Below are 24,326 nucleotides of genomic sequence, written 5' to 3'. Positions count from 1 at the left end.
ACAGCCCGGTCGCAGGTCACGTGATCGCTTCTCCCCGCCCTCTCGCCCAGTTGTCTCTGGGTTCTGAGAAGATGGCGAAGGTCTCAGAGCTTTACGATGTCACTTGGGAAGGTAACTGCGGGCGGGTTGAGCGCGGAAAGACCAAACCTCTGGGGAGCGGATCGGGAGATCTCCTGCTCTAGGAAAGCTGGATGCTCTGGTCTGTTTTCGGCATTAGGGCTCCCTCTGAACTGGGTGAGCCGAGGAGGTGGCTAAGGTGGAGGTTGAGGTTGACCTGACCTGTTCCTTGGCCCGACCACCCACCGGTATTCCGGTCTACCGCTTGTGCTCATCGGTGGACTGACCGACCTACCTCCGCGCCGGTCCAGCGGCCCAGGGAACCTTCCATTATGAGGCGGGAGGGACCTGGAGCTGCTGGGCGACGCGGAGGCGGCGAGATAGGTGTTTGCTGAAGCTTCTTTGCAGCCAAGAAATACATGACCTGTAAGGCCTTTATCAAGTGCTGTTTAAGGGTTACAACTTTGTGCAGAAAAGATGTGTAGAAGACTCATGAACAAATATGATTGTCCTGCATGACGCTTTACATTTCGATCCCTCTTCAGAACTGGGTTTCTGATTTCTTCGGTTTTAAATTATTCCCAGTACCACTTCCCCTCTAAACACATCTACACACACAACACGACTTCCTTGTTATTCTTCACCGGTAATTTTTCTGAAGGGGAAAAGAACTGGTTATCTGGGATATGTGCACAAGTGTGATGGACTTCTTTCCCTATCCTGGTTTAATGTAAGGTAGAGTGTGTTCTTTAAATATGGAAGTAGCCAAACTTTGGACCAATTCTGTAAGAGATTTTCCCTTCTCAAAAACTTGAGCGGGAGACATGCTTGAGAGAAGAGTCTTGAGGTTCTCTAAACCATGAAATTTTTATAATTGAAATTTATATTCCCAGCATTTAACAGCAGACTTCAATAGCTTATTTTTTCAAGGAATGCCTTCTTCCGATGTTTAAAGCAATGGCCTGATAACATGTGGACTGCAAGTTACATCCACTGTTGTTGAATAAATCTCTCCCGTATTACAAAGGTGCAAACGTATGGGAAAAGGAAAAATTCCTTTATACTTCAACTGACTTCAGTGATTTATTGTTGGTTTCATGGCCTCTAGCACACTGTGAACCTGTTTCTACCTGTATTGGAAGATTCCATTACATTAAAAGTATTAAGTGCTTAGTGATAGATTTTGGATATATCAAATTAAGTAACACATAGTCCCTACTTTCAGGGTGTTCACAGTCTAATGGAGAAGACAGACCTGTAAATACATAGTTTTTAAAAGGCTTGTCAGGATATATTCCCTGAAGCTATATGGTAGATATGTGGCATTATTTTTAATGCTTTTAAAAAAATGTTTCAAATAGTTCATGCTTTATAGAAAGTGATATTTTGAAGTTTTGTTCAATATAGGTTTTTTAGATGATAGTATCATATATAGAATCTTAAATAATGAATAGGTGGGTAACCACCAGTAGACAAGGTGCTTTACCTAACTTGGATCTTTTTCTGTGGGCATTCCAAAGAGGAGTGATGTAATTAGACTTAGAAAAATAAGTAATAACTACTTCACAAGTTTGTTGAGGAACGAAAGAGAAAACATGTTAAAAGTGCTTTTAACTAAGTATTATATAAAAAGATGATCTGTTCCTGCTTGTGTCTCTTGCTTTATCTTAAGCTGTTCTCGTCCTCACTCTATGATCGGACAATACTGGCTTTTGTTGAATTCCCTAAATGTATCATCCTCCTCTTGTATTAAGTCTGGACACATGCTATTTCTTTCATTAGGAGTGTTCTTTCCTCCTTGCCCCTCTCTTGCTCCCTTTATACTTTGTCATTTCTCAGAATCCCCCTCAAAGGTCACATATTTCAGAGAGCTTTCCTTGACTACCCTACCCCAAAGCCCTTTCCCATCCTGCCACGAAAATTAAAAAAAAGAAAAAATGAAAATAAAAACACCAACAAATCCTACTTTTTTTTTTTTAACTAACTGTATGTTTTCATACTCTTGAAGCACATACCCAATTATGTTAAATTTTAAAATTTTGTGTCACTAGAATGAAGGGAGGGACTAGACGTATCTAGTTCTAGTGCCTGCCATAGGAGAGGAACTCGGTACTTATTTGTTGACTAAATGAGTTGTAAATGGGATTAATAATAAACATTAACAAATTGTTACAAAAAAGACCATAAATCATTTTTCTAGTGTTGGAATAATTTCTTTAGTATCTTAGATAGACTTACTTAACTACTAGGACATAGTTTGCTCATTTGTAAAATGAGGGTTTAGACCTTTCCAGAATTAAAATTCTGTTTTTAAGATTTTTAAGAAAACAGTTGTCTATATTTTTTCTTTCAGAGACTTATGATAGCAGATGTTTATTGTGAGAGGATAATGGGAGAACTACAGGGATAGTTTTTTGTTTATATTTTTTTTAGGAGGGGATGTCAGTTGGGCCTTTATCCTTGAGAATTCCATTAAATAGCATCATGAATTAAAGTCATAGAAATGGTTAGTTCAAAGAGCATTGTAATTCTTGTGATGGGAAAAGTGATCATGTGTCTATAAAAGACTTGTACGTCTGACATCCTCCTACTCTCTTGGGTTCTATGAAGAAAGTAGAGTATATGGTTTATTTATTGAGCAAGTTGAAAGTTATTGAGGTTTCTTATTTATATATAGAGGAGTTATTACTTAGGGGTTTGGAGGTGGAAAACAGTTATAAAGAGGGTATAGTCAAGTTTCTTGAGAATAGAGTATTTGGGCAGGATATGGATAGAATGCCTAGCACAATGGCTGGTGTACAATAGGCACTAAATAAATATTTGTTGAAAAAAATACATGTTTACGTACACACTCAGTTTTGCATGTAATTTTAGGAAATTCACAGCCCTCTTAACACTTATTCCTGTAAGGAGCCTGTTGATCTCAGGTTTAATAAGCACTGATAATAAATTAAGAAGAGGGCTAAGGAAGGAAGCATTGGGACACCAAAAATTAAGGAGCAAATTGATGTGGAGAACTCAACTCAGCAAAAGAAAGGTCTGGAAAGTAAGAGAGGGAACTTTAATGTTATTAAGAAACTAATGAAATAATTCTGTATAGAAGGAGTGATTTATAATGGCATATGTAGAATAGATGTATAAAGTACATACATACATTAGACCTGGTATTAGGTCACCCTAGAAACCTTACTGCAGTGATTAGGGCATTGAAAACAAATTGTGGTTGTTTGAAGGATTGATTAAAAAGAGAGGAAATAGAAACAGCATAAAAACTAACATTCTTCATTTTTAATAAATATTTTTTCAACAAATATTCATTGGAATTTCTAGAGTGATAAGAGTATCTTTTTGTATACTACTGAGATTAGCTTCAGGATGGTTGCTGGTCACCAAAAAGACCAAGGCATGATTAAGGGTTTGAACTTTCAGTCCTACCCCTTGTCATTCTGGGAGGGGAGAGGACCTGGAGATTGAGTTAATCACCAAATGATTTATCAATCAAGTCTACAGAATGAAACCATAAAACCCCCTAAACTATGGGGGTTGCAGAGCTTCCAGGTTGGTGAACACCTCAAGGTGCTGGAAGGGTGGCTTGCCCTGAGAGGGCGTGGAAGGGCCTCTGCTCCCTCCTTCCATCGGGCTGTTCCTGAATTGTATCCTTCATAATAAACTAGTTATAGTAAGTAAAGCACTTTCCTGAGTTCTGTGAGTTTTAGCCAGCATAGAACCTGAGGAGGGGGTTGTGGGAACATTCGACTTCATAACCCGTTTGGTCAGAAGTAGAGATGGTCCTGACTGGTGATTGGTGTCTAAAGTGGGGGGACTGAGCCCTTAACCTGTGAAGTCTGATGCTAACTAACTCCTTGTAGTTGGTGCCAAGATTGAATTGAATTATTGGATACCAAGTTGATTTCACAGAGTTGGAGAATTGGTTGGCATGGGGAAAACTTCCCCGCACAACAGTTGGTATCAGAAGTTTTCTGTCAGTAGAAACGGACTTAACTGTATGAAAATATGGGTTAAGTAAATACACTAGGGTGACAGTAAACCCAACAGCTTTACAGATAGTATGCTGCTATATTGTTTTGATCCTACTTTCCTAACCTCATTTTAAAAATAATATTTTTAGTCAGATATTCATCACTGGATTTAAATACAGTAGCACTATTTTTTTTTCTGATTTCTGTTTGCTAAGTGAATAGATTTTGTTGGTTTCTTTCCCAACATTAGTTTTATATCAGTGATTAAATGAGTGACACTGTTGCTATTACATTCCTTTAGTAGTTAAAACCTTATGCAGGCTATAAAATTTGATGAGTTAATGGGATAAAGCTTGGAGATGTATGGGTTGTGTGTGTGTGTGTGTGTGTGTGCGCGCGCGCTTTAAGCTGCTCTTGTCTGAAAAGCATTTGTGTTCACTAATTCTTTCGCAGTCTAACTTTATTTCTTGGGATCTTCATGTCAAGAACCATGTGTTTTTAACCAGGCACAGGAAATATATCTCCATGGTGGTTTTGGTTGATTTTCAGATTACAAAATATTATACAGTAACAGTTTTAAGAGAGATTTGAGATCATTTCCAGCAAACATAAGCTCTGTATTTTAAAACTGTTTAGTTAATAAATTTGTGTGTCAGAATTTCAAGGAAATTATACTGCTGCTCAACTTAAATGCTTTTTGAACCTCCCAATACTTTATTTTGTAAAAGACAAACGGTTTTCTTCCATCTACATTTTAAAGGACTTTGCTCTTCTCTCTCTCTCTTTCTCCCTCCCTCTCTCTCTTCCTCTCTCTCCCTCTACCCCTACTCCCTCTCTTTCTCCTCCTTTTCCCCTCCCCTTCGTTTCCCTTCCCTCTTTCATTCTAAGTATCTTTTTATTATAAAATAAAATGGAAAGAAAAGTACACAAATTTACAGCTGAATTATTTATTACAAAATGAAAACCCTCCAAACTACCACCCAGGTCTAGAAATAGAACTTTACCATTCCTCCTAGAAGTCCCTCCCATGTGCCCCATCCCAACCACAACTCCCCTCTTCTCTCATCAGTAACCGTTATCCTGACTTTTCTAGTAAATACCTCCTTGCATTTTAAAATAATTTTATTCTCCAAATGCATATATATCCTTAGACACTATACTTTAGTTTTGCCAAATTTTTTATAAAGTTTGATATATTTTAAAAGTCTCTTGATCTTTAGGTTCTCGTTCTCTTGTTTTTCCTTACAATTTATCTGTTGAAGAACTTGGGCCATTTTCTAACATGTAGATTTGATCATGCTGCTTTCCTTTTGCTTAATATTTAGTTGTTCTTCTGTACCTACAGAAATAAACTTCCACTTCTTCAATATGAAATGTAAGGCCTTTTAGTAACTTAATCTTACTTTCTACCCTCTCATCTTCTGATCTGTTTCTTTAATTCTAACTACCAGAGTTCCTTCTGTGTGGAATAACCTACTTTTTTGTTTGCTTGCTGAATTCCTCTTCAACCTCTTAGATTCAGTTCAATATTACTTCCTGTTCAGAATGAGAGTCAAGCTGATTTCTAGGTTACAGTAGAAGGAATTAACAGTATGTTAATTTGTAATAATTTTCTAAGACCATTTTTATAAATTCAATTAGAGTCTATTTTCATCTTACTATTTTTGTTTTCTTTTGTAGACTTCGAACTGTAGGGACCCAGATAATGCATGTAAAAGTAGTGAAAATCCCATGTGCTTCTCTTATATTTATTCTCTAGGTGACTAGTGTATTGTTTATTTAACTCATCTGTTAAACAAGTAATTCACCTTTTAAAATCTGTTCAACATCTGTAGAAAGAAGAAGGTGGTACTTCAGATGAGTATGTAAAATTATCAAGAGGTAAGAGTAAGGAAGCATGTACGTGATTGAATTGGACAGTTAATTCTACCATAACTGTATAAAAAAGGGATCTTTTGTTTACTGGATAAAGTGCTCTTTTTTTTTTCCCAGTTATTATTTCTGTTATCAAAATGCTGTTCTTGGAAATGTTTCTATTGTATTAACAATATTCAAAATTCTCTTGACTTTTGTAGTTTGCTAATGCTTTTGACTTTACATTTCATTTTATTCTTTATTGTGAATATAATCAAAATAATTCTTTGTTCTATTTTTTTGCTGTTTATTTCCTTGCATAGTTGTATATCTTTACATATTATTTTACATATTACATTTACGTATTACTGTTTTAGTAATGTTACTAAGGAAGTTTTGTGATGGATATCCTTTTAGTGCTTATAGCTTATATGACACCCTGATTAAGACAGTTTTGTATTCTATAGTCAATGGGTGAACTTCAGAAGCGCCTTGAATTTTTGAGATTTCTGTGTATAATTTTATGTATTTTTCTTTGAAAATAATCCCCGCTTTTATCAAATTCTGAACGTTGTCAAAAAGGTTAAGATCCATGATTGTTTAAAGGGATAGAGGGTCTTTGTAGCAGACCCATGCCATTCATTACATTTAAAGATAGTTGTAATACTGATTATAATGCATTTTCAGTCTTCCAAAGGATCGGTTGCTCTCGTTAAGTTGATTATCTGCTCTCTGAACTTTGATATACACAGACTTATATATTAGTGTGAATTTATTTTCTTTACCAAAATAGTTGATTTCATCTTGTCAATTTTTTGACGTTGATCAAATATATATATATATATATATATATATATATATATGTATAATAAGTTTACTTTTCAGAAATGCGAGATAAAATGAGAAAATGGAGAGAAGAAAACTCACGAAACAGTGAGCAAATTGTGGAAGTTGGAGAGGAATTAATTAATGAATATGCTTCTAGACTTGGAGATGATAGTAAGTTCTTTATTATATCTTTGCTCAGCACATGTCCATTTACTGTTCTTAGTTTTTAAAAAAAAAACATCATTTATGTTTTTCTGCTGTTTCATCTCAATCTATCAGTGATTTATCACTTTTTAAAAAACTCAGGAAGTCTAATGATACTTTAGTTTAAGAAGCATTTATAATTGCTGGTAGTGAAACTATCAGATAGAATTTTTGTTTTAAAGCTCATAATGTTGCAGTCCTGGTCCGGTTAAAATGTATTTCATAAAGGATCTTTTAGACCAGTAACAGTATTAAATCATTGGAGACTTTTTTACCTGAAAAGGTATTAAAATATTTTATATTGTTGAAAGCACATAAGGATGCTTTCTTTCCTTAATGGCAGATATAATACAATAAATCGATTTTCAGGTATAAGTACTGTTCTCTAAAATATCAGAAACAGAAAGAATTCATTGTCTAGTTTCTGTTGGGAGATTTTTAATATTAAATTTAGTTTTTTTCTCTCTCTAGTTTGGATCATATATGAACAGGTGATGATTGCGGCCCTAGACTGTGGTCGAGATGACTTGGCATTGGTATGTATTCAAACTAATTATATTTTATTTTATATTTAATATGCTTTGTGAATTATATACAAGCATTTAAGACTTAGTCAATAGCTTGTATAAAATGCTTCCTGTAGCTGGTTTTCAATGCTCCTCAAGAGTAGATGGGACTAACTAGGTGCTTGAGAAAACAGTATGTTCTTAAATCTTTTTAACAATCCTGAGAAGTAGATATATTAGTATCCCAGTTTACTGATGAGGTTAAATTAGTTGATGAATGTTATCCGCTTACTAGGTGAATTATGCTGTGTTACAGCGTTCACAATAGGAAGCAGATAGTTTAAAACAAGTTTATCTTTTGGATTGAATGATTTTTCATAGTATATATTGTAAATGTATATCTTAAATTATTAGAAAAATCCTAACATGTACAGAACATGACTTAAAATAATACTGCTTTTAAATCGAAGAGTGACAATACCTGTATTTTGAACACTCATCTGCTAGACACTATGTGAAATGCTTTACATCATGCTTTATTTAATTTTCACAATTATTTCCTGCTTTGTGTTTGATGTTATCATTATATTTATTTTAGAAATCAGGAAGCAGAAGTTTCTGATCTTCTGTTCCCATAATTCTGAGTTCTTACGTCCTGCTTCATGCTACTTCCTCATGTAAGCCAAAAAGAATTACACAAAAACAGAAAGTAGAAATACAGGAGAACATACGCATGTCTGAATTAGTATTATCCTTTTCAAAGTAATTACATTAAGTTGGCAGTATACATAAACAGTGGAGCTGTCAGTGGTAAAAAATATTCCACTAAACTTTTTTGGATTACCTTTAGACCCTGTGACACAGTCTTTTGAATATCCACAGAAGGGGCAGCTTATATCTTGAGGGACGTTTTGAATTATTTTTTAAATAGCCAAATGCCATTTGATAATGTAGCAGATCAAGTTAAATAATAATATTGATAAACAAGGAAGGAGATCATATTAGATAACTTTTTTTTTTTAACACAGTATTTTTTAATGATTCAGAATATCTACACAATTAGCTTGATTGACTGATCTACTATGAGTTTTGCATGATGTCAAAGAAATAAATAAACATCATTTTCAGTTTTGATTAACTTGGACATTTTTCTTAGTGTGGCAAATTTTTAGCCAGAGACTTTGCAGCTATATTTCTAAATCATGTTAAAACTTATTTTATTACCAGTTAATAGTGTCTTTACTAATTAAAGACATTTTTTTTTTTCTTAACTATGCTTTGGGGCACTAGAATGGACCATTTTTATAATCCTTACCATTTCTAACATGTTCAAGAGTCTTATAATACTGCAAATGTTGTTGAGAGCATAATAGGTACTCAATAAATATTTGGTTACTTATTTACCATGTTTCCCCAAAAATAAGACCTAGCCGGACCATCAACTCTAATGCATCTTTTGGAGCAAAAATTAATATAAGACCCGGTATTATAGTATACCCAATATTATATTATATAAATCTTATATTAATTTTTGTTCCAAAAGACACATTAGAGCTGATGGTCCAGCTAGGACATATTTTTGGGGAAACATGGTAGGTGAGTTGATGGGTGAATTATGGATATCTACCTAAAGGAGATTGGTATTTTATAGATATGGTGTCTATATTTCATGACCCCAAAATCAGGATATGTATACTGACAAGATGATTAATTAATAATGTGATTTCAAAAGGGAAAAATTAAAGTGTTAGTATTATTTGCTATGGACTTGAGGGTACTATCAAAAAACTTAATTTTTATCAAGCGAATGCTTATGCAATAGTTAGGAAGAAAAGACCAGGAAACTGCTGTAGGCGTTTAAATGGGGCCTAACACATTATGTAAGCGGTTTTTAAGGAGCAATATGGTAATAGTATTTGAAGAGTTATTAGTGGGTGTCATGATCTGTTCATTTTCCCAGTTTGCAGCATGGTCAATATCTGAGAACTGATTGTTGCTCTCACTGTAATTTCAGAGTTCTTCTTTTACCCCATTATTCATCACTGATTAATTTCTCTTCATATCATTATCACACAAAGGAAATTAGTTTAGATACATTGAAGACTTATATAGGCCAGTCCTTGTAACCTATTTAGTATATGTAATGTAATTACTACTCTTCAAGTCTATGAATTATTTTTTTCAGTTTTGTCTTCAAGAATTGAGAAGACAGTTCCCTGGTAGTCACAGAGTTAAGCGACTAACTGGCATGAGATTTGAAGCCATGGAAAGGTAACTGAATCTTGTTAATAGTATGAACATCATTGATTATGTGAGCTCTCTTGATGCTGAGCTTCAAAGTAGTGTCAGAGTGCTTCTCAGCATAAATCCTGGCACTTACTCCAATAAATAGTATTTGACATAAGAGTGTAATCTGCCTACCATCTCTGGTCTAGTGAAATGGGATCATGCTTCAGAGTAAAAACTTCAGATCCTGGTTCTAGGATTTATTAGCTGTTTACCTAGCAAATTATTTAACTTCAAGCTTTTTCAGCCTCACTCTGTAAAACAAAAATGTTATCAACTTCTCAGGGTTGTTTTGGGAATTGGTGATGCTATATGCATGTTGGACACTCATAGGCACTCAAGGTATGGAAGCTGTTTTTATTTACTTTATTGATATATGATTGACACATAACATTGTATTAGTTTCAGGTGTACAACGTAATGAATTGGTATATGTATATACTGTGATATGATTACAGTAAGTTTAGTTAATATCTGTCACCACACATAGTATATAAATTCTTTTTTCTTGTAATGAGAACTTTTAAGATATATTCTCTTAGCAACCTTCAAATATACAACATAGTGTTGGTAACTATAACTATAGTAACCATGCTGTACATTACATCCCCAGAACTTACTTATTGTGTAACTGGAAGGTTGTACCTTTGACCACCTTCAACTATTTCAGCCACCCCACCACCCCTACCTCTGGCAACCACCAATTTGTTTTCTGTATCGAAGAGTTCAGGTTATTTCTGATTGCACGTATAAGTGAGATCATATAGTGTTTGTCTTTCTGTCTGACTTATTTACACTTAGCATAATGCCCTGAAGGTCCCTCCACGTTGTCATAAATGGCAGAATTTCCTTCATTTTTACGGGTGAATAATATTACATTATATACCAGGATGCCAAACAAATGTATACAAGCAGACACTTTGGTCAGCGTTGCTCAAGCAGTAATTCGCCGTAATCAGAAATGTCTGGATGCTGATGGTAACCACTTTGAGTACCTCTTTTAATTGCAGAAGTCAAACGTGACTTATATTCATCTTTTGTTATTGGTATATATTGAGTATTACAATTTTAATACAGTTTTCCTTTCTTAAAGTGTGTATATATTTTTTTGGCACCATATATATATCTATATATATATCTACATATATCTATATATGCAGATATATATATATATATATATATATATATATATATATACATATATATATACACACACATACGATATATGCATACGTACATATGATATATATATATCGTATATATATCACAACTTCTTTATCCATTCATCTGTTGATAGACACTTAGATTGTTCCATGTCTTGGTTATGTAAATAATGCTTCAGTGAACATGGAGGTGCATATATCTTTTCAAGATAGTGCTTATGTTTCCTTCAGCTAAATCCCCACAAGTGGAATTGCTGGATCAAATGATAGTTCTATTTTTAATTTTTTAGGGAATATCTGTATTGTTTTCCCTAGTGGTTGTATCAGTTTACATTCCCACCAGTAATGCATAAACATTCCCTTTCCTCCACATCCTTGTCAACACTTATGTCTTGTGTTTTTGATCATTGCCATTCTAACAGGTATAAGATGATAATCTCATTATGGTTTTTGATTTTCATTTTCATGATGATCTGTGATGTTTGTTTGTTTTTGTTTGCTATTGAGTTGTATGAGTTTTATATATATATATATATTTGAATATTAATCCCTTACCAGATGTATGATTTCTGTTTTCTCCCATTCTATATGTTGCTTTTTCATTTTGTTGGTGGTTTCCTTTGCTGTACAGAGCTTTTTAGTTTGGTGTAGTTTCATTTGTTTCTTTTTGCTTTTATTACCTTGGCTTTTGCTGTCAAATCCAAAAAGTCATCATGAGGACTGATGTCAGGGAGCTTACCTCCTATTTTCTTCTAGGAGTTTTACAGTTTCAGATCTTATAATACATTCAGGTCTTTAATCTATTTTGAGTTGATTTTTTGGGTGTGGTCCAGTTTCATTCTTTTGCATATGGCTTTCCAGTTTTCTGGACAGTATTATTTTTTAATATTTATTTCTTTTCTTTTTCAGTTACAGTTGACATTCAGTATTATTTTACATTAGTTTCACATGTGCAACATAGTGGTTAGACATTTATATACTTTATGCAGTGATCCCCCTATTAGTATGTACCCACCTGCACTATACATAATTGTTGCAACATATTGACTATATTTTCTACAGAGAACAAACTGATGGTTGCTGGAGGGTAGGTAGGTGAAAAAGGTGAAGGGATTAAGAAATATAATTTGGTAGTTACAATATAATCACAGGGATGTTAACACGTTTATTGAAGAGACTATCCTATCCCCTTTGTATATTCTTAGCTTTTTGTTGTAAATTAATTGACCGTATATGTGTGGGTTTACTTCTGGGCTCTCTATTCTGTTCCATTGAAATGTATGTCTGTTTTATGCTATACCATACTGTTTTGATTACAGTAGCTTTGTAATATAGTTTGAAATCAGGAAGCATGATAACTCCAGCTTTGTTCTTTTTTCCCTCAAGATTGCTTTGGCTATTCGGGGTTTTTTCAGATTCCATACAAATTTTAGGATTGTTTGTTCTGTTTCTATGAAAAATGCCATTGGAATTTTGATAGTGATTGTACTGAATCTGTAGATTGCTTTGGGTAGTAGGGGCATTTCATCAATATTAGTTCTTCCGATCCATGAGCATGAAATATCTTTCCATTTATTTGTGTCATTTTTATTTATTTATTTATTTTAAATCAATCTCATTGTTTCAGTTTACAAGACTTTCAGGTACAGGGTTCTTTGTTTAAATTTCAGTTTTCAGTATACAGGGCTTTTACTGTACAGGGTTCTTTGGCAAAATTTATTCCTAGGCATTGTATTCTTTTTGATACAGTTATAAATGGGATTGTTTTCTTAATTTTTCTTTCTGATAGATCATTATTAGTGCATTGAGACACAACAGATTTTTGTATACTGATTTTGTATGCTACAACTTTACTGAATTTGTGTATTAGTTCTAAGTTTTTGGTGAAGTCTTGTGCTGCAGTAAGCCATGATTATCTGCATGCACTGTCTCCCAACTTTGGGGGTAGTGGTTTGCTCTGTGACTTTAATTCTCTGATGGATCTAAGAGTTCTTGGATTATTCAGTTTGTTCATCTTTTTTCTTGTGAGAATGGGAATGATGACTTCCATGGTCTTTACATGCTGGTCCAGGAACCAGAAATCCTGAGCATTTTTCATAGAATTATTGGCCATTTGTATATTACTTCCTTAGAGAACTGTCTATTCATATTCTTTGGTTTTAAATTGGATTAGTTGTCTCTTTATTATTTAGTTGTAAGAGTTCTTTAGATATAGTCTAGTTACAAGTTCCTTATCAGATAGATGATTTGCAAAAATTTGCTGGTATTATGTAGATTGTCTTTTTCATTTGCTTAATGGTGTCCTTTAATTACGGAAATTTTTGGTATTTTATGAAGTCTAGCTTATTTTTTGTTGTTGTTGCTTGTACTTTTGGTGTCCTTATCTAGAAACTATTGCCTAATCCAAGGTCACAAAGATACGTATCTTCTAAGAGTTTTATAGTTTTAGTTTTTATATTTAGGTCTTTGACCCATTTTTATATGTTAATATTTATAAGTTAATCTTTTTTATGGTGTGAGGTAGGTGTGCAGCGTCATTCTGCATGTGGATATCCAGTTGTCCCGGCACCATTTGCTGAAAAGATTGTGCCTTTCTTATTTGTCTTGGCACCCTTGTTGAAAATCAATTGAATGTAAATGTGAGGGTTGATTTCTGGTCTTTAGTTCTATTCTGTTGAGTTATGTGTTTATCATATCCCATACTATACTGATTCTATACTGTATTGATATTGTAGCTTTGGAGTAAGTTCTGAAATTGGGCAGTGTGAATCCTTCAACTTTTTTTGTTTTTGTTTTTTTAAGATTATTTTGTCTGTTCTGAGTCCTTTGAATTTACACATACATTTTAGGATCAGCTTATTACTTGTTACCTTTTTTAGCTTGGTGTTTTAGGTAAGACAGAGTTAACTTATACTTTGAGTATAGTAGCTTTTGTCATGCTAAATGTATTAAGTTTTTCTCAATGCCTTTACTCCTTGGCTTACATGTCTGTGTGTGTGTATACATTTTAATGTCTTGAGATTCTCTCTGTAAGTAAACAAAGGAAATAAATAAAGAAAAATAAATAAGATTGTTTAGGTTAGCAGAAATTAATTTAGAATTAGAGGACAGAATGGAAGAAATTTGCAAAGGATAGCTCCTGAATCAGTGTTCTACTCTAATACTACTTTTTGTTTTATTTCAGGCAGATGAATTCCTAGACCATTTTTAAGATAATGTGAATAGCAAAACACATCCCATAGTCCAAGATAAATGATTTTTAAAAGTATGTTGTAAAAGTGTATTGTAAAGAGGTACTAGTTTCCAAAGCACACATTTTAATCATTATTTTTCTACCGTATTTCCAAACATAAAAAATTGATATGGTAGCAATAATTTATTTTTAAGTATTAACTCAGGTTTTCTAAGAAACCTAGTGAACTTTGATTTCTTTAAAGCCTTATTCTTTAATGGAAAACCACATCACCCTTTTACTTAAGTTTTACTGTTTTTATCTGAAAGAGTGGATATTATGTGTCTTTGTTTTATAAGACCATTAATCGTTGATTCTCATACACGATTGTGTAAATTAGAATGAACTGTGGTGTTTTAAAAAACATGTAGTTGCCTGGTCCCCACTTTCGTGAGATCAGTCTATTAGGAGTATAATCCAGATTTTTATTTAAAAAGTCCTGCAGGTGAATAGACAGGTGGGTATGAGAACATTGCTGACTAAAGTACGTTTTTGTGGACCTTCAGTGTGTTAGTCAAGATTCTGTAGGGAAACAGAACCAATAGGATATAGAACCGTGTGTGTATGTACAGAACCATATATAAATGGAGATTTATTATGAGAAATTGGTTCATTCGATTTTGGAAGCTTTGAAGTCCCAAGATCTGCCATGTGTAAGCTGGAGACCTGGCAAAGTTGGTGCTGTAATTCAGTCTGAGTCTGAGTCCAGAGGCTGAGAGAGAACTAAGGGAGTCAGTGGTATAAATCCCAGTCTGAGGGCAATGGGAGATGAGGTGAGAGGTCCCACCTTAACATCCAGGCAATAGTAAAAAGGGTTGAATTCCTCTTTCCTCCACTTTTGTACTATTCCGGCCCTCAGGGGATTGGATAATGCCCACCCTCATTGGGGAGGGAAATGTATTTTACTGGGTCCATGGATTCAAATGTTAATCTCATCCTGAAATACCCTCAGACACACCTAGAAATAATGTTTAATCTAGGTACCCCATGGTCAGTCAAGTTGACCATAAAATTAACCATCACACTCAGTTTTTACATAATTTTTAAAAAAATTATAATATAACTTAAATATGTTCAAATATAAAACTAGGTACTATTGCCTTATGTGTATTGTTTTTGTACAACTTTGAAAACAATGAATGGTTTCCTATCTCCCTCAGTGTTTTCCAGTATGTTTCCCAGAGGTTTTATAGTTGGAAGAAGATTCCCCAGTGATTCTCATATACTGTGTCTTGTGAGAAATCCTGCTCTATAGCACTAATTTTGCCTTATTTACATATTTTATTGTTTTGTTTTAGTATTATTTAATGATTTTATTTTCTGTTTCTCCATTTAGTTGCAGATTCTTATGAGGCTAGCATACCTATTGCATTACTATGTATTTGATGTCCAAACTGATTTTCTTTATTTGAAGTATTGCTAAGTCTGATTGATTTATTGTGCAGGGATGCAGTTTGACTCTCACATATTATGGGTACATTTACAAATTGTCTACTTTTATTTTTCTCAGTAGTCTGCTTCAGGGAAAGAATTCTTACCTATTGGTGTAATCATAATCACAAATACAGGTTTGAGCACTAAAATTGTGGGCGTTCAGTTAAAAGATATGTCATCATGATGATACAGAATATTCATATGTATCCCTATCTATCTTTCAGATATCATTAAAAGAAAAATGTAAAATTAAAATTTTCTCATAGAGAACTTATGAATAGATCTCAAGAATGTATTTGTTATTCTTAGTTTTAGAAACACTGCTGTAAACGTTTTTAAATGCTGTATTTTGCTTTCTCTAAAGATCTGTATTCAGAAGTGGAGAAATTGATGAGAAAGGAGTTGGGGGGTTGTGAATATGGTTAGGAAAGAATTTCAGACTCAGCTATTTCCTTGCTCCCTCAATCAAGATTACTATATATAAGACCACATAGTTAGGTAAAGTTCTTCATGTCATTTCTGATGTATCGTTCCCTTTGATTCTCTATCACGTAATGTGAATTTTGGCTTCTTAGTTATATGCTGTCATAGTTATTTTTTCTTTTGATAAATTTGTTAACTTTTTCCCTTATGAGATTTTAACCCAGCAAAGATTAAGTATTGCATATGCATACTTAATGGGTACTTAATGAATTGACTGAATCAACTCAACTAAGAAAAGCTACTATAAATATTCATTAAAGGAGAATTAATACATAGATCATTTTCTTGTGAATGTATTTGTTATAATTAAACTTCTTCTTATGTTTTATTGGCTGTAATTTTAGGTATGTCTTGGACCATAAAAGTATCTGTTTGTGCCACTAGTTTTTACTTTTGTATTTAGGTCAAATTAAATCAGTATGTTTTTGAAGTAAGTTTTTCTATAAATACTTTATACCTTACTTTTTTCCTTAAAAAATTATACTGTAGTAAACTTTTGCTGTTATATGAAGGGAAGTGACTTGGATAGCAATTATAAATGCATTTAAAACCCTGCCAGTTTAATCTTGATGTTTCTTTTTCTTTTTAAATAGATATGATGATGCTATACAGCTATATGATCGAATTTTACATGAAGATCCAACTAACACTGTAAGTTAGCTGATTGTTTTGAAGATCATGTAAAGTTCATTTCAAAAGGCAAAATTAATTCATTTTGAAATACTGGAAAAATGCATATGGAACCATGTTTTTTATCTTCTTTTAAATATTTCATGATTGGCCATTTTTAAAAATAGATTTTAAAGTCTTCTGTAAAATTTGACTTATGAGATATCTTAATTAGAAAGAAGCTAGTTGAAATTAGGAAAGAAAGAATTTTATGTGCTTCCATAAAAGCCCAGCAAAGCTTAGTGTTTTTGTAATATTTTATTGAAGTTTAGGAAGTAGTAACTTGACTCATTTGTGTAAACATTTTAGTTGCCTTAATGAAAAATGAAATAAGTCATTTCAGTTACTAGTATATGGAATTAATGAAGGTGTTCTGTTTTGATTTTGCTTTTTTCTGCCTTATATCTGAATAACTATAAGTGTGTGTGTGTGTGTGTGTGTGTGTGTGTGTGTATTTAAAGAAAAACAAATATCTTTAATGTATCTTAATTTTGAACAAATATTTATATAGTTTACTGGACAGAATATTTGTTCCCAATATACTTATATGATGTTATTTGTTTTAAAAATACCCTGGTGGAAAAAAAAGTTCTTATTGTTGAAAACATTTTAGTTTACTATTGGTATAATGTCTTCCTTCAGATTTGCCTTTAACTAAATGAAAAGTTTAAGAGTGAATGTAGATAACCCCTCAGGTATTTTAATGTTTTATGTTATGTCCATGCACACATGTGCTTGCTAAAAGAAAAATATTTTTAGAATTAAAAAAAATGTTTGTATTTGTATTTTACTGTTTTAAAAGAAGAAATTCTTGTAGTGACACATAAGACAAATACATGAAGGTTGTCTCTTATTTGGCAAGTAGTTCATTAAAAATGCACATTTTAAAAAATCATAATATATGATTATGGGTTACAAAATGCAGAAATATTAATAATTGAACATCAGTAACTTGATTCATTTTTAATAAGTTATTTATGCTAAGTTGGGAAATGATTTACTATTGAAGTGTGCAATTTCTAGATAGCATTTATAACAGGCATTCATTGGTCATGAATCTCTGATCTCTGCTTACCCCTTTTGTTATTTTATTTTAATACTTACGTATATTGCTTAAATGGTAATTTTTTTCCAGCTTTATTGAGATATAATTGACCAGTAGCATTATATAAGTTTGTTACATAATGTAGTGATTTGACATCATCTGTATATATTGTGAAATGGTTTTATTTGTGCTTATAATATCGTACCCCAGGGAAACTTCCTAGGTTTTTGTTTGTTTGTTTGTTTGTTTGTTTTTATTGGTAGATATTTGAATGGCAAAGATTTATTATTTTGTGAAGATCTCAGAATATAGAAAATTCAGGGAAAAGTTTTGGCATAGCTGGAAGCCTACCTGTTTTAAAAAACAGAAACAAGAAACAGTTTCTGTTAATTTTTTTCTGGCTATTTCCAATGAAAGGAAAGTAAAATTGGAAAGTTTTGAATAATTTCCTCATCCTAACTATTCGAATGGCTTGCCATCTGTCTTAATAAAGTAATTGCTTATGAAAAGCACCATTTTTCGTTTCCTGAAGATTTTCTCATGTACTTATTTCAGTTATAAGATTTCACCACAGTTTCAAAGATAATCATTTTTCATGCAGCCATGTATTGAAAAAGTAAAATCAAGTTTCTGAAAAAGGTTGAGTTTCATATATTTTTCTCATACTAGGTTAAAAATCAATAGCTTGTAATTTATGTTCTTGGATTTGGGAGACAAACATTTTATTTTTGTGTCAGTTTAAGTTGAGGATAATAAGGTATTTCACTTTTTCAAGATCTAAGATAATATGTAATTAAATATTGTTCTTTTTTTTGTAGTACTTTCTACTTTTTATGGCTTTAAGCCTGGCTAAAAGAGAAATCCAAACGATTCCCTTCATAGACTGTATGAAGTGGTAGTAACTAAATCCCTTAGTTGTTAGTTAGGTAAACAATTAGAACAAGGTGACTAAATTCAGCTTTGCTAAATGTATTCTTTCTTCAAATATTATCTTTAACCTGTCTTCAGGCTCTTCTGTCCTGTAAATGTTTATTGAGTGTATTTCATGAGCCACCAAAGTGTTGGTGTTACTAAGAATAAACATACTGTTTGCTGTTATTATATCCTTAGAGAGCACTATCATAGACATTGAGGGACATACAAAGCCATGTAAGACCTAGAACTAGTAAAGTGTAGTAAGGGAAGACTGTACTTATATTACATAGTTAAATTATTATGTAGAAGACATCACAGTTCATCTTTCCAAAGTAACTTTAATTTATCATCTCAAAGATGGGAAAGTTCAGTTGTATCATCTATAGTTACAATTCAAGCTTTTATACTATAGTTCTTTGCATTGTCTAAAAGTGATTATACAATTCTTTTATTGGTCTTGTGCCTCCATATTCCTAGATATCCAGTATAGAAATGAGGTTGTTCATTCAAGCTTTCAGTAATTCTCTTTGCCTCTCACATGAATTTATCATTCTTTCATAAAACATTTGTTGAGTGCTTGCGATGTACTTGGTGGTGGGAACAGAAGGATGAATTAGACACCAACTTTGACTTTGCTTTTAGGGAGACAGTATGATGTAATGAATGAACAGATTATGGACTTTGAAATAGACTTATTAAATCCTGAATCTTTGGTGACTTGCTGTGTGATTTTTGAGCCTTGTAGGCCTTGAAAGATGAGTGTGGCTTGAGACAAAAATGGTGGGCTCTGGAAAGAGATTATATTTCATGAATGGCATGAGTAAGCTTTATCATGATTAAAGCACAAGGCCTACCTAGAGAAGAAAGAATAAAGTGATTAGAATGGAACTTTTCAAATTTTTCTTTGGAAGTTTTCAGATTTTTGCTAAAATGGGACATCTTCTCCCACCTGTTTTTTAAAAGTTGTGAAATATTCTTTGAAAACGTAATTCATACCCATGTTAAAAATTACAGAAAATACATAATAGATTAAAAGAATATATGGTGAAAAAAGTCTTCTCTCTCTGATCTGAAGTCCTCCTTCACTTAGTCAAACACTGTTGACAATTTCTTGTCTATTCTTCCAGAGAATGTTTTCTCACACACACACTATGTGCACGTGCATATGTGTGTATCTCTTTTGACAGGGAGAGTTGCTGGAAATGCAAATGGTGGCCTACTTTATCTAGCAATATATTTTAACGATCACGCGCGACCTGTCAGCACATCCTTTCATCATCCTTTGAGTAGCTGCATAGCAGTGCGTTGCATGGATGTGTAGTGTCTATCTTGATGAAAAACGGTCTCTGTAAGTCTCCTTAGGGGAATCCTTAGGTTGATTCTGATATCTTCCTCCCAGAAATAGCACTGCAGTGGATGCCATTTGTTAAGAGTCCTAGAATGAAATATCTGAGTCAGGAGGTTCCATGCATTTTCAATTTTGTTATATGTTCCCGAATTTCCCTCCACAAAGGCTTTTTAGCTCTCTGTACTCATTTCTATGGTGTGTGAAGAATACTTCTTTCCCTGTATCCTCCCATATGGCTTACTACCAGCGTTTTTTGTTTACAGCCTTTGCCAGTCTGATTGGTTAAAAATATCTTGTTATAATTTGTGTTATGAGTGATATTGAATATCTTTTAATATGCTTTAAAAGTCATTTGTGTTTCTTTTTCTGAACTGTCTCCTTTAACACTTTTTTCTTTTTTAAAAGATTTTTATTAAAAAATATAGCTAACATACAACGTTATATCAGTTTAAAGTGTACGCCATAGTTGTTTAACATTTATTTACCTAAAGAAGTGATCATGATAAGTCCAGCAACCATCTGACACCATACTGTGCTATCACAATATTATTCACTGTATTCCCCATGCTGTACGTTACATCCCCATGACTTATTTGCTTTATACCTGGAAATTTGAACCTCTTACTCCTTTTTACCTTTTTCCTCCCTTTTTTAAGTTTTCAATTACTGTTAATATTCAATATTAGTTTATATTTCAAATGTACAGCATAGTGGTTAGACACTTGTATAATTTAAGAAGTGATCCCTTTGACTAGTACTCACCTGGCACTATACATAGCTATTGCCATATTATTGACTATATTCCCTATGCTTTACTTTACATCCCCATAACTATTTGTAACTAACAATTTATACTCCTTAATCCCTTCACCTTTTTCACCTTGTCCCAAAACCCCCTCCCATCTATCACCCAATATTACTTTGTAACAACCAATTTGTACTTCTTAAATGCTTCCCTTTTTTCACCTATCCCTTTAAGCCTCCTCCCATCTGGCAACCATCAAAATGTTCTTTGTATCTATGAGTATGTTTCTGTTTTGTTTGTTTGTTTTGACATACTCCATTCAGCACAGTACCCTCCATGTCCATCCATGCCATCACAGGTGGCAAGAACCCATTCCCTTCCATGGCCGAGCAATATTCCATTGTATATATGTACCACCTCCTATCTATCCACTCATCCATTGATGCACACCCAGGCTGTCTCCACATTTTGGCTATTGTAAATAATGCTGCAATAAACATATGGATGTACACATCCCCTCAAAGTAGTGTTTTGGATTTCTTCAGATAAATACCCAGAAGTGGGATTACTGGGTCCTTCTTTGTCTCTTTGTTATAGCATTTGTTTTAAAGTCTATTTTGTGTGATTAAAAATATTGCTACCCCAGCTTTTTTTGTTTTCTGGTTTTTGTTTTTTTTATTCCCATTTTCATGAAATAACTTTCTATATCCCTTTACTTTCAGGTCTGTGTGTGTCTTTCAATGTGAAGTGAGTCTGTTGTAGGCAGTATATGTAAGGCTTTTGTTTTCTTATCTGTTCAGCCCTCTGTCTTTTGATTAGAGTATTTAATCCATTTACATTGAAAGTAATTGTTGATAGATATGTAGCTATTGCCATTTTATTCATATTTTTTATCGTGCTCTGTTTTTTTCCTTCTGTCTTAAAGAAGGCTCTCTAACATTCCTTGTGATACTGGTTTGGCTGTGATGAACTCCTTTAACTTTTTCTTGTCTGGGAAGCTCTTTATCTTTCCTTCAATTTTATATGATAGCCATGCTGGGTAGAATAGTCTTGGTTATAGTTCCTTGCTTTTCATTTTAGATATTTTGTGCTAATCCCTTCTGGTTGAGAAATCAGCGGACAGTCTAATGGAAGCTCCCTTATAAGTTACTAGTTGCCTTTCTCTTGCTGCTTTTAGGATTCTCTCTTTGTCTTTAACCTTTGGCATTTTAATTTTTATGTGTCTTGGTGTGGGTCTGTTTGGGTCCATCTTTTTTGGGACTCTGCACTTCCGGCTTTTATGTCTATTTCCTTCACCATGTTAGGAAAGTTTTCTGTCATGATTTCTTCAAATAGGTTCTCAATCCCTTGCTTTCTCTCTTCTCCTTTTGGTACCCCTGTGATGCGAATGTTGTTACACTTGATGTTGTCCCAGAGGTCTCTTAAGCTAGCCTCACTTTTTTGGATTCTTTTTCCTTTTGCTGTTCTGATTGGGTGTTTTCTTTTACCTTGTCTTCCAAATTGTTGGTTCGATCCTCTGCTTCATCTAGTCTGCCAGTAATTCCTTCTAGTGCATTCGTCATTTCAGTATTGTATTCTTCACTTCTGACTGATTCTTTTTTATTGTTTGTTTTATGCTTGCAATCTGTTTGTTGAAGTTCTCACTATATCCTTGAGAATCCTTATAACCCTTTTAACCAGTGTTTTGAACTGTTTGCCTCCATTTCATTTAGTTCTTTTTCTGGCGTTTTCTCCTGTTCTTTCAGTTGGGATGTATTTCTTTGTTTCCTCATTTTGGCTTCCTCTCTGTGTTTGTTTCTGTGTATTAGGTAGGGCTGCATGTCTCCCAGTCTTGACTGGGTGGCCTTATTTAGTAGGTGTCCTGTGGGGCGCAGTGGCACAGTCTCCCTGGTCACCTGCACTTGGTGCTCCAGGAGTGTCCTTTGTGTGGGTTGTGTGTGCCCTCCCGTTATATTTGAACCCTGATTATTATTGGCACGTCAGTAGGTGGGATGGACCTTCAGGTGACTGGATGTGGGGTTTGGCCACGTCCATAGCTTATGCTCTCCTGTGCAGGGGGTTACCACAGAGAGCGGGATTCACCTTAGTGGGCTCTGGTGTTTGTTGAGGACGCCCTTTGTGTATGCCATTTCTGGGGCTAATTGGGAGGTGCTCTGCTGTGGTCTGAAGCCAACCTCTGAGTATGTTGGTTCTGGGGCCTCTTGGGAAGGCTCTGGTGCAGGCCCAGTTCACCTGCCTGTGACCAGTGAGGGTCTAGCTGGTAGGAGCTACAAAGCGATCCATGGTTGGTCTCTACCTATGTTGGACCTGGAGGCACCTGGGAGAGGCCATGCTGCAAACCGAGGATGGCTGCCCCAATACCGGGACTGTGATAACTCCGCAAAAAGTTAGGACACAGTGAGGCCTTCTGCCACTTGCCGGCTCCCGTAAGGTTCAGCTGCTGATAAAGCCTCCTGTGGTATGGAGTCGGGTATAGTGGGGCCTCAGTGAGTGAGTAGAGTGGAGGGAGCAGAGTTCACCAGACCAATTCAGATTCACATTTGGCCTTTGGGACGGGCTCAACACAGGAAAGATGGCGCCTGCCTGCCAGCTGCATGGGGGAGGACCTGTTGGTTCATCTTATAGAATGACTGGGAATACAACACCAAAGTCTGCATTTGTGAACAACCTTGTATGTTACACTTCAAAATTTTAATTTTTGTTCTTAGAAAATGGAGAATGAGTCAAATTTTGACTAGGAAAATAAATACCAGCAGATATTTTTAGAAAGCTTTGTCAGTAACATGGCAGATTATTGGAAGAAGGTGAGAAGAGATGAAATAAATTATTTGAGGACTGTTCTCTTAGGCCAGAGGTTTTGGTGATCTAAACCCAGGACAAGCGGAATTGAAGGGTGTGGAGGAATGGATGAAAGTGTATTTTGTAATGAAAGCATACAAATAATTAAAACTTAGGTGTGAATGTTATTTTGGAAAAGAAGCTCTTAAGTGAAAATTTTAGTCACTAGCCTATCAAAATGAAGTATTGGACGAGGCTCACTGTGAGCTTCTATCTTTAGATTAACCCAACACCAGTCGGTTTTTTGTTTAATGGCTTTTAAAATAAAGGTAGGCTTTTTTATCCTTTGAAAACTCCTTGACAGAAAATATTATGTCCACTGCATGGGTCAATGCCTTTTATTTGGTAGGCCTTTAATCAATACTTGTTGAATGAAGGCCTTTCAGAAAGAAAGTACAATAATTACTTTCTTTTTAGTTGAATTTCATATTTCATATTTTGCCTTGAATTTTGAACTGTGTACTGTGATATATCAAATATTTGAGTTTTTATTTTGGAGTTAGATGTAATTGCTTTTGTGCCAAAGGTGAAGATGCTTTTAGAATGTGACACTTCCTGGAGTTTGGGGCATAAATTTTGGAGGCAGTTGAACCCAGAATTCTGCTTTTACTCTGTTGGTTAATGGTCTGTTTTTTTCTGGGTCCCAACGCCTGAAGTGGGGGGCGTTCTAGGTTGTACTTTGCTGGTAGACCTTAATCCCTTTAGCCTTTTCTAGGTAGTATTTCTCTCTAAGTAGTCT

General features: G+C 34.2%; 1 protein-coding gene across 5 annotated transcripts in view; it reads left to right on the top strand.

The window, feature by feature from the left end:
• Positions 1 to 5: 5 nt before the first annotated feature.
• The window catches only part of EMC2 (ER membrane protein complex subunit 2), a 71,562-nt gene continuing 47,241 nt past the window's right edge, over positions 6 to 24,326 (top strand). For 2 of the 5 annotated variants that reach the window (XM_088798988.1, XM_088798991.1), the window contains exons 1-5: positions 6 to 111; positions 6,777 to 6,890; positions 7,395 to 7,459; positions 9,615 to 9,700; positions 16,621 to 16,678. In XM_088798988.1, the coding sequence (XP_088655114.1) occupies positions 72 to 111; positions 6,777 to 6,890; positions 7,395 to 7,459; positions 9,615 to 9,700; positions 16,621 to 16,678 (363 nt within the window). In that variant the 5' untranslated portion in view covers positions 6 to 71. Of the gene's footprint in view, positions 112 to 6,764; positions 6,891 to 7,394; positions 7,460 to 9,614; positions 9,701 to 16,620; positions 16,679 to 24,326 lie in introns of all 5 variants that reach the window. The other 3 variants (XM_088798989.1, XM_088798990.1, XM_088798987.1) reach the window with 2 other exon arrangements.

Source organism: Rhinolophus sinicus, chromosome 6, assembly GCF_057876585.1.
Source record: "Rhinolophus sinicus isolate RSI-liver-muscle chromosome 6, RSI-T2T, whole genome shotgun sequence".
In the NCBI taxonomy this organism is placed as follows: domain Eukaryota; kingdom Metazoa; phylum Chordata; class Mammalia; order Chiroptera; family Rhinolophidae; genus Rhinolophus; species Rhinolophus sinicus.
Note: the sequence above shows the minus strand (reverse complement) of the source record. Positions and strands in the feature narration are given on the sequence as shown.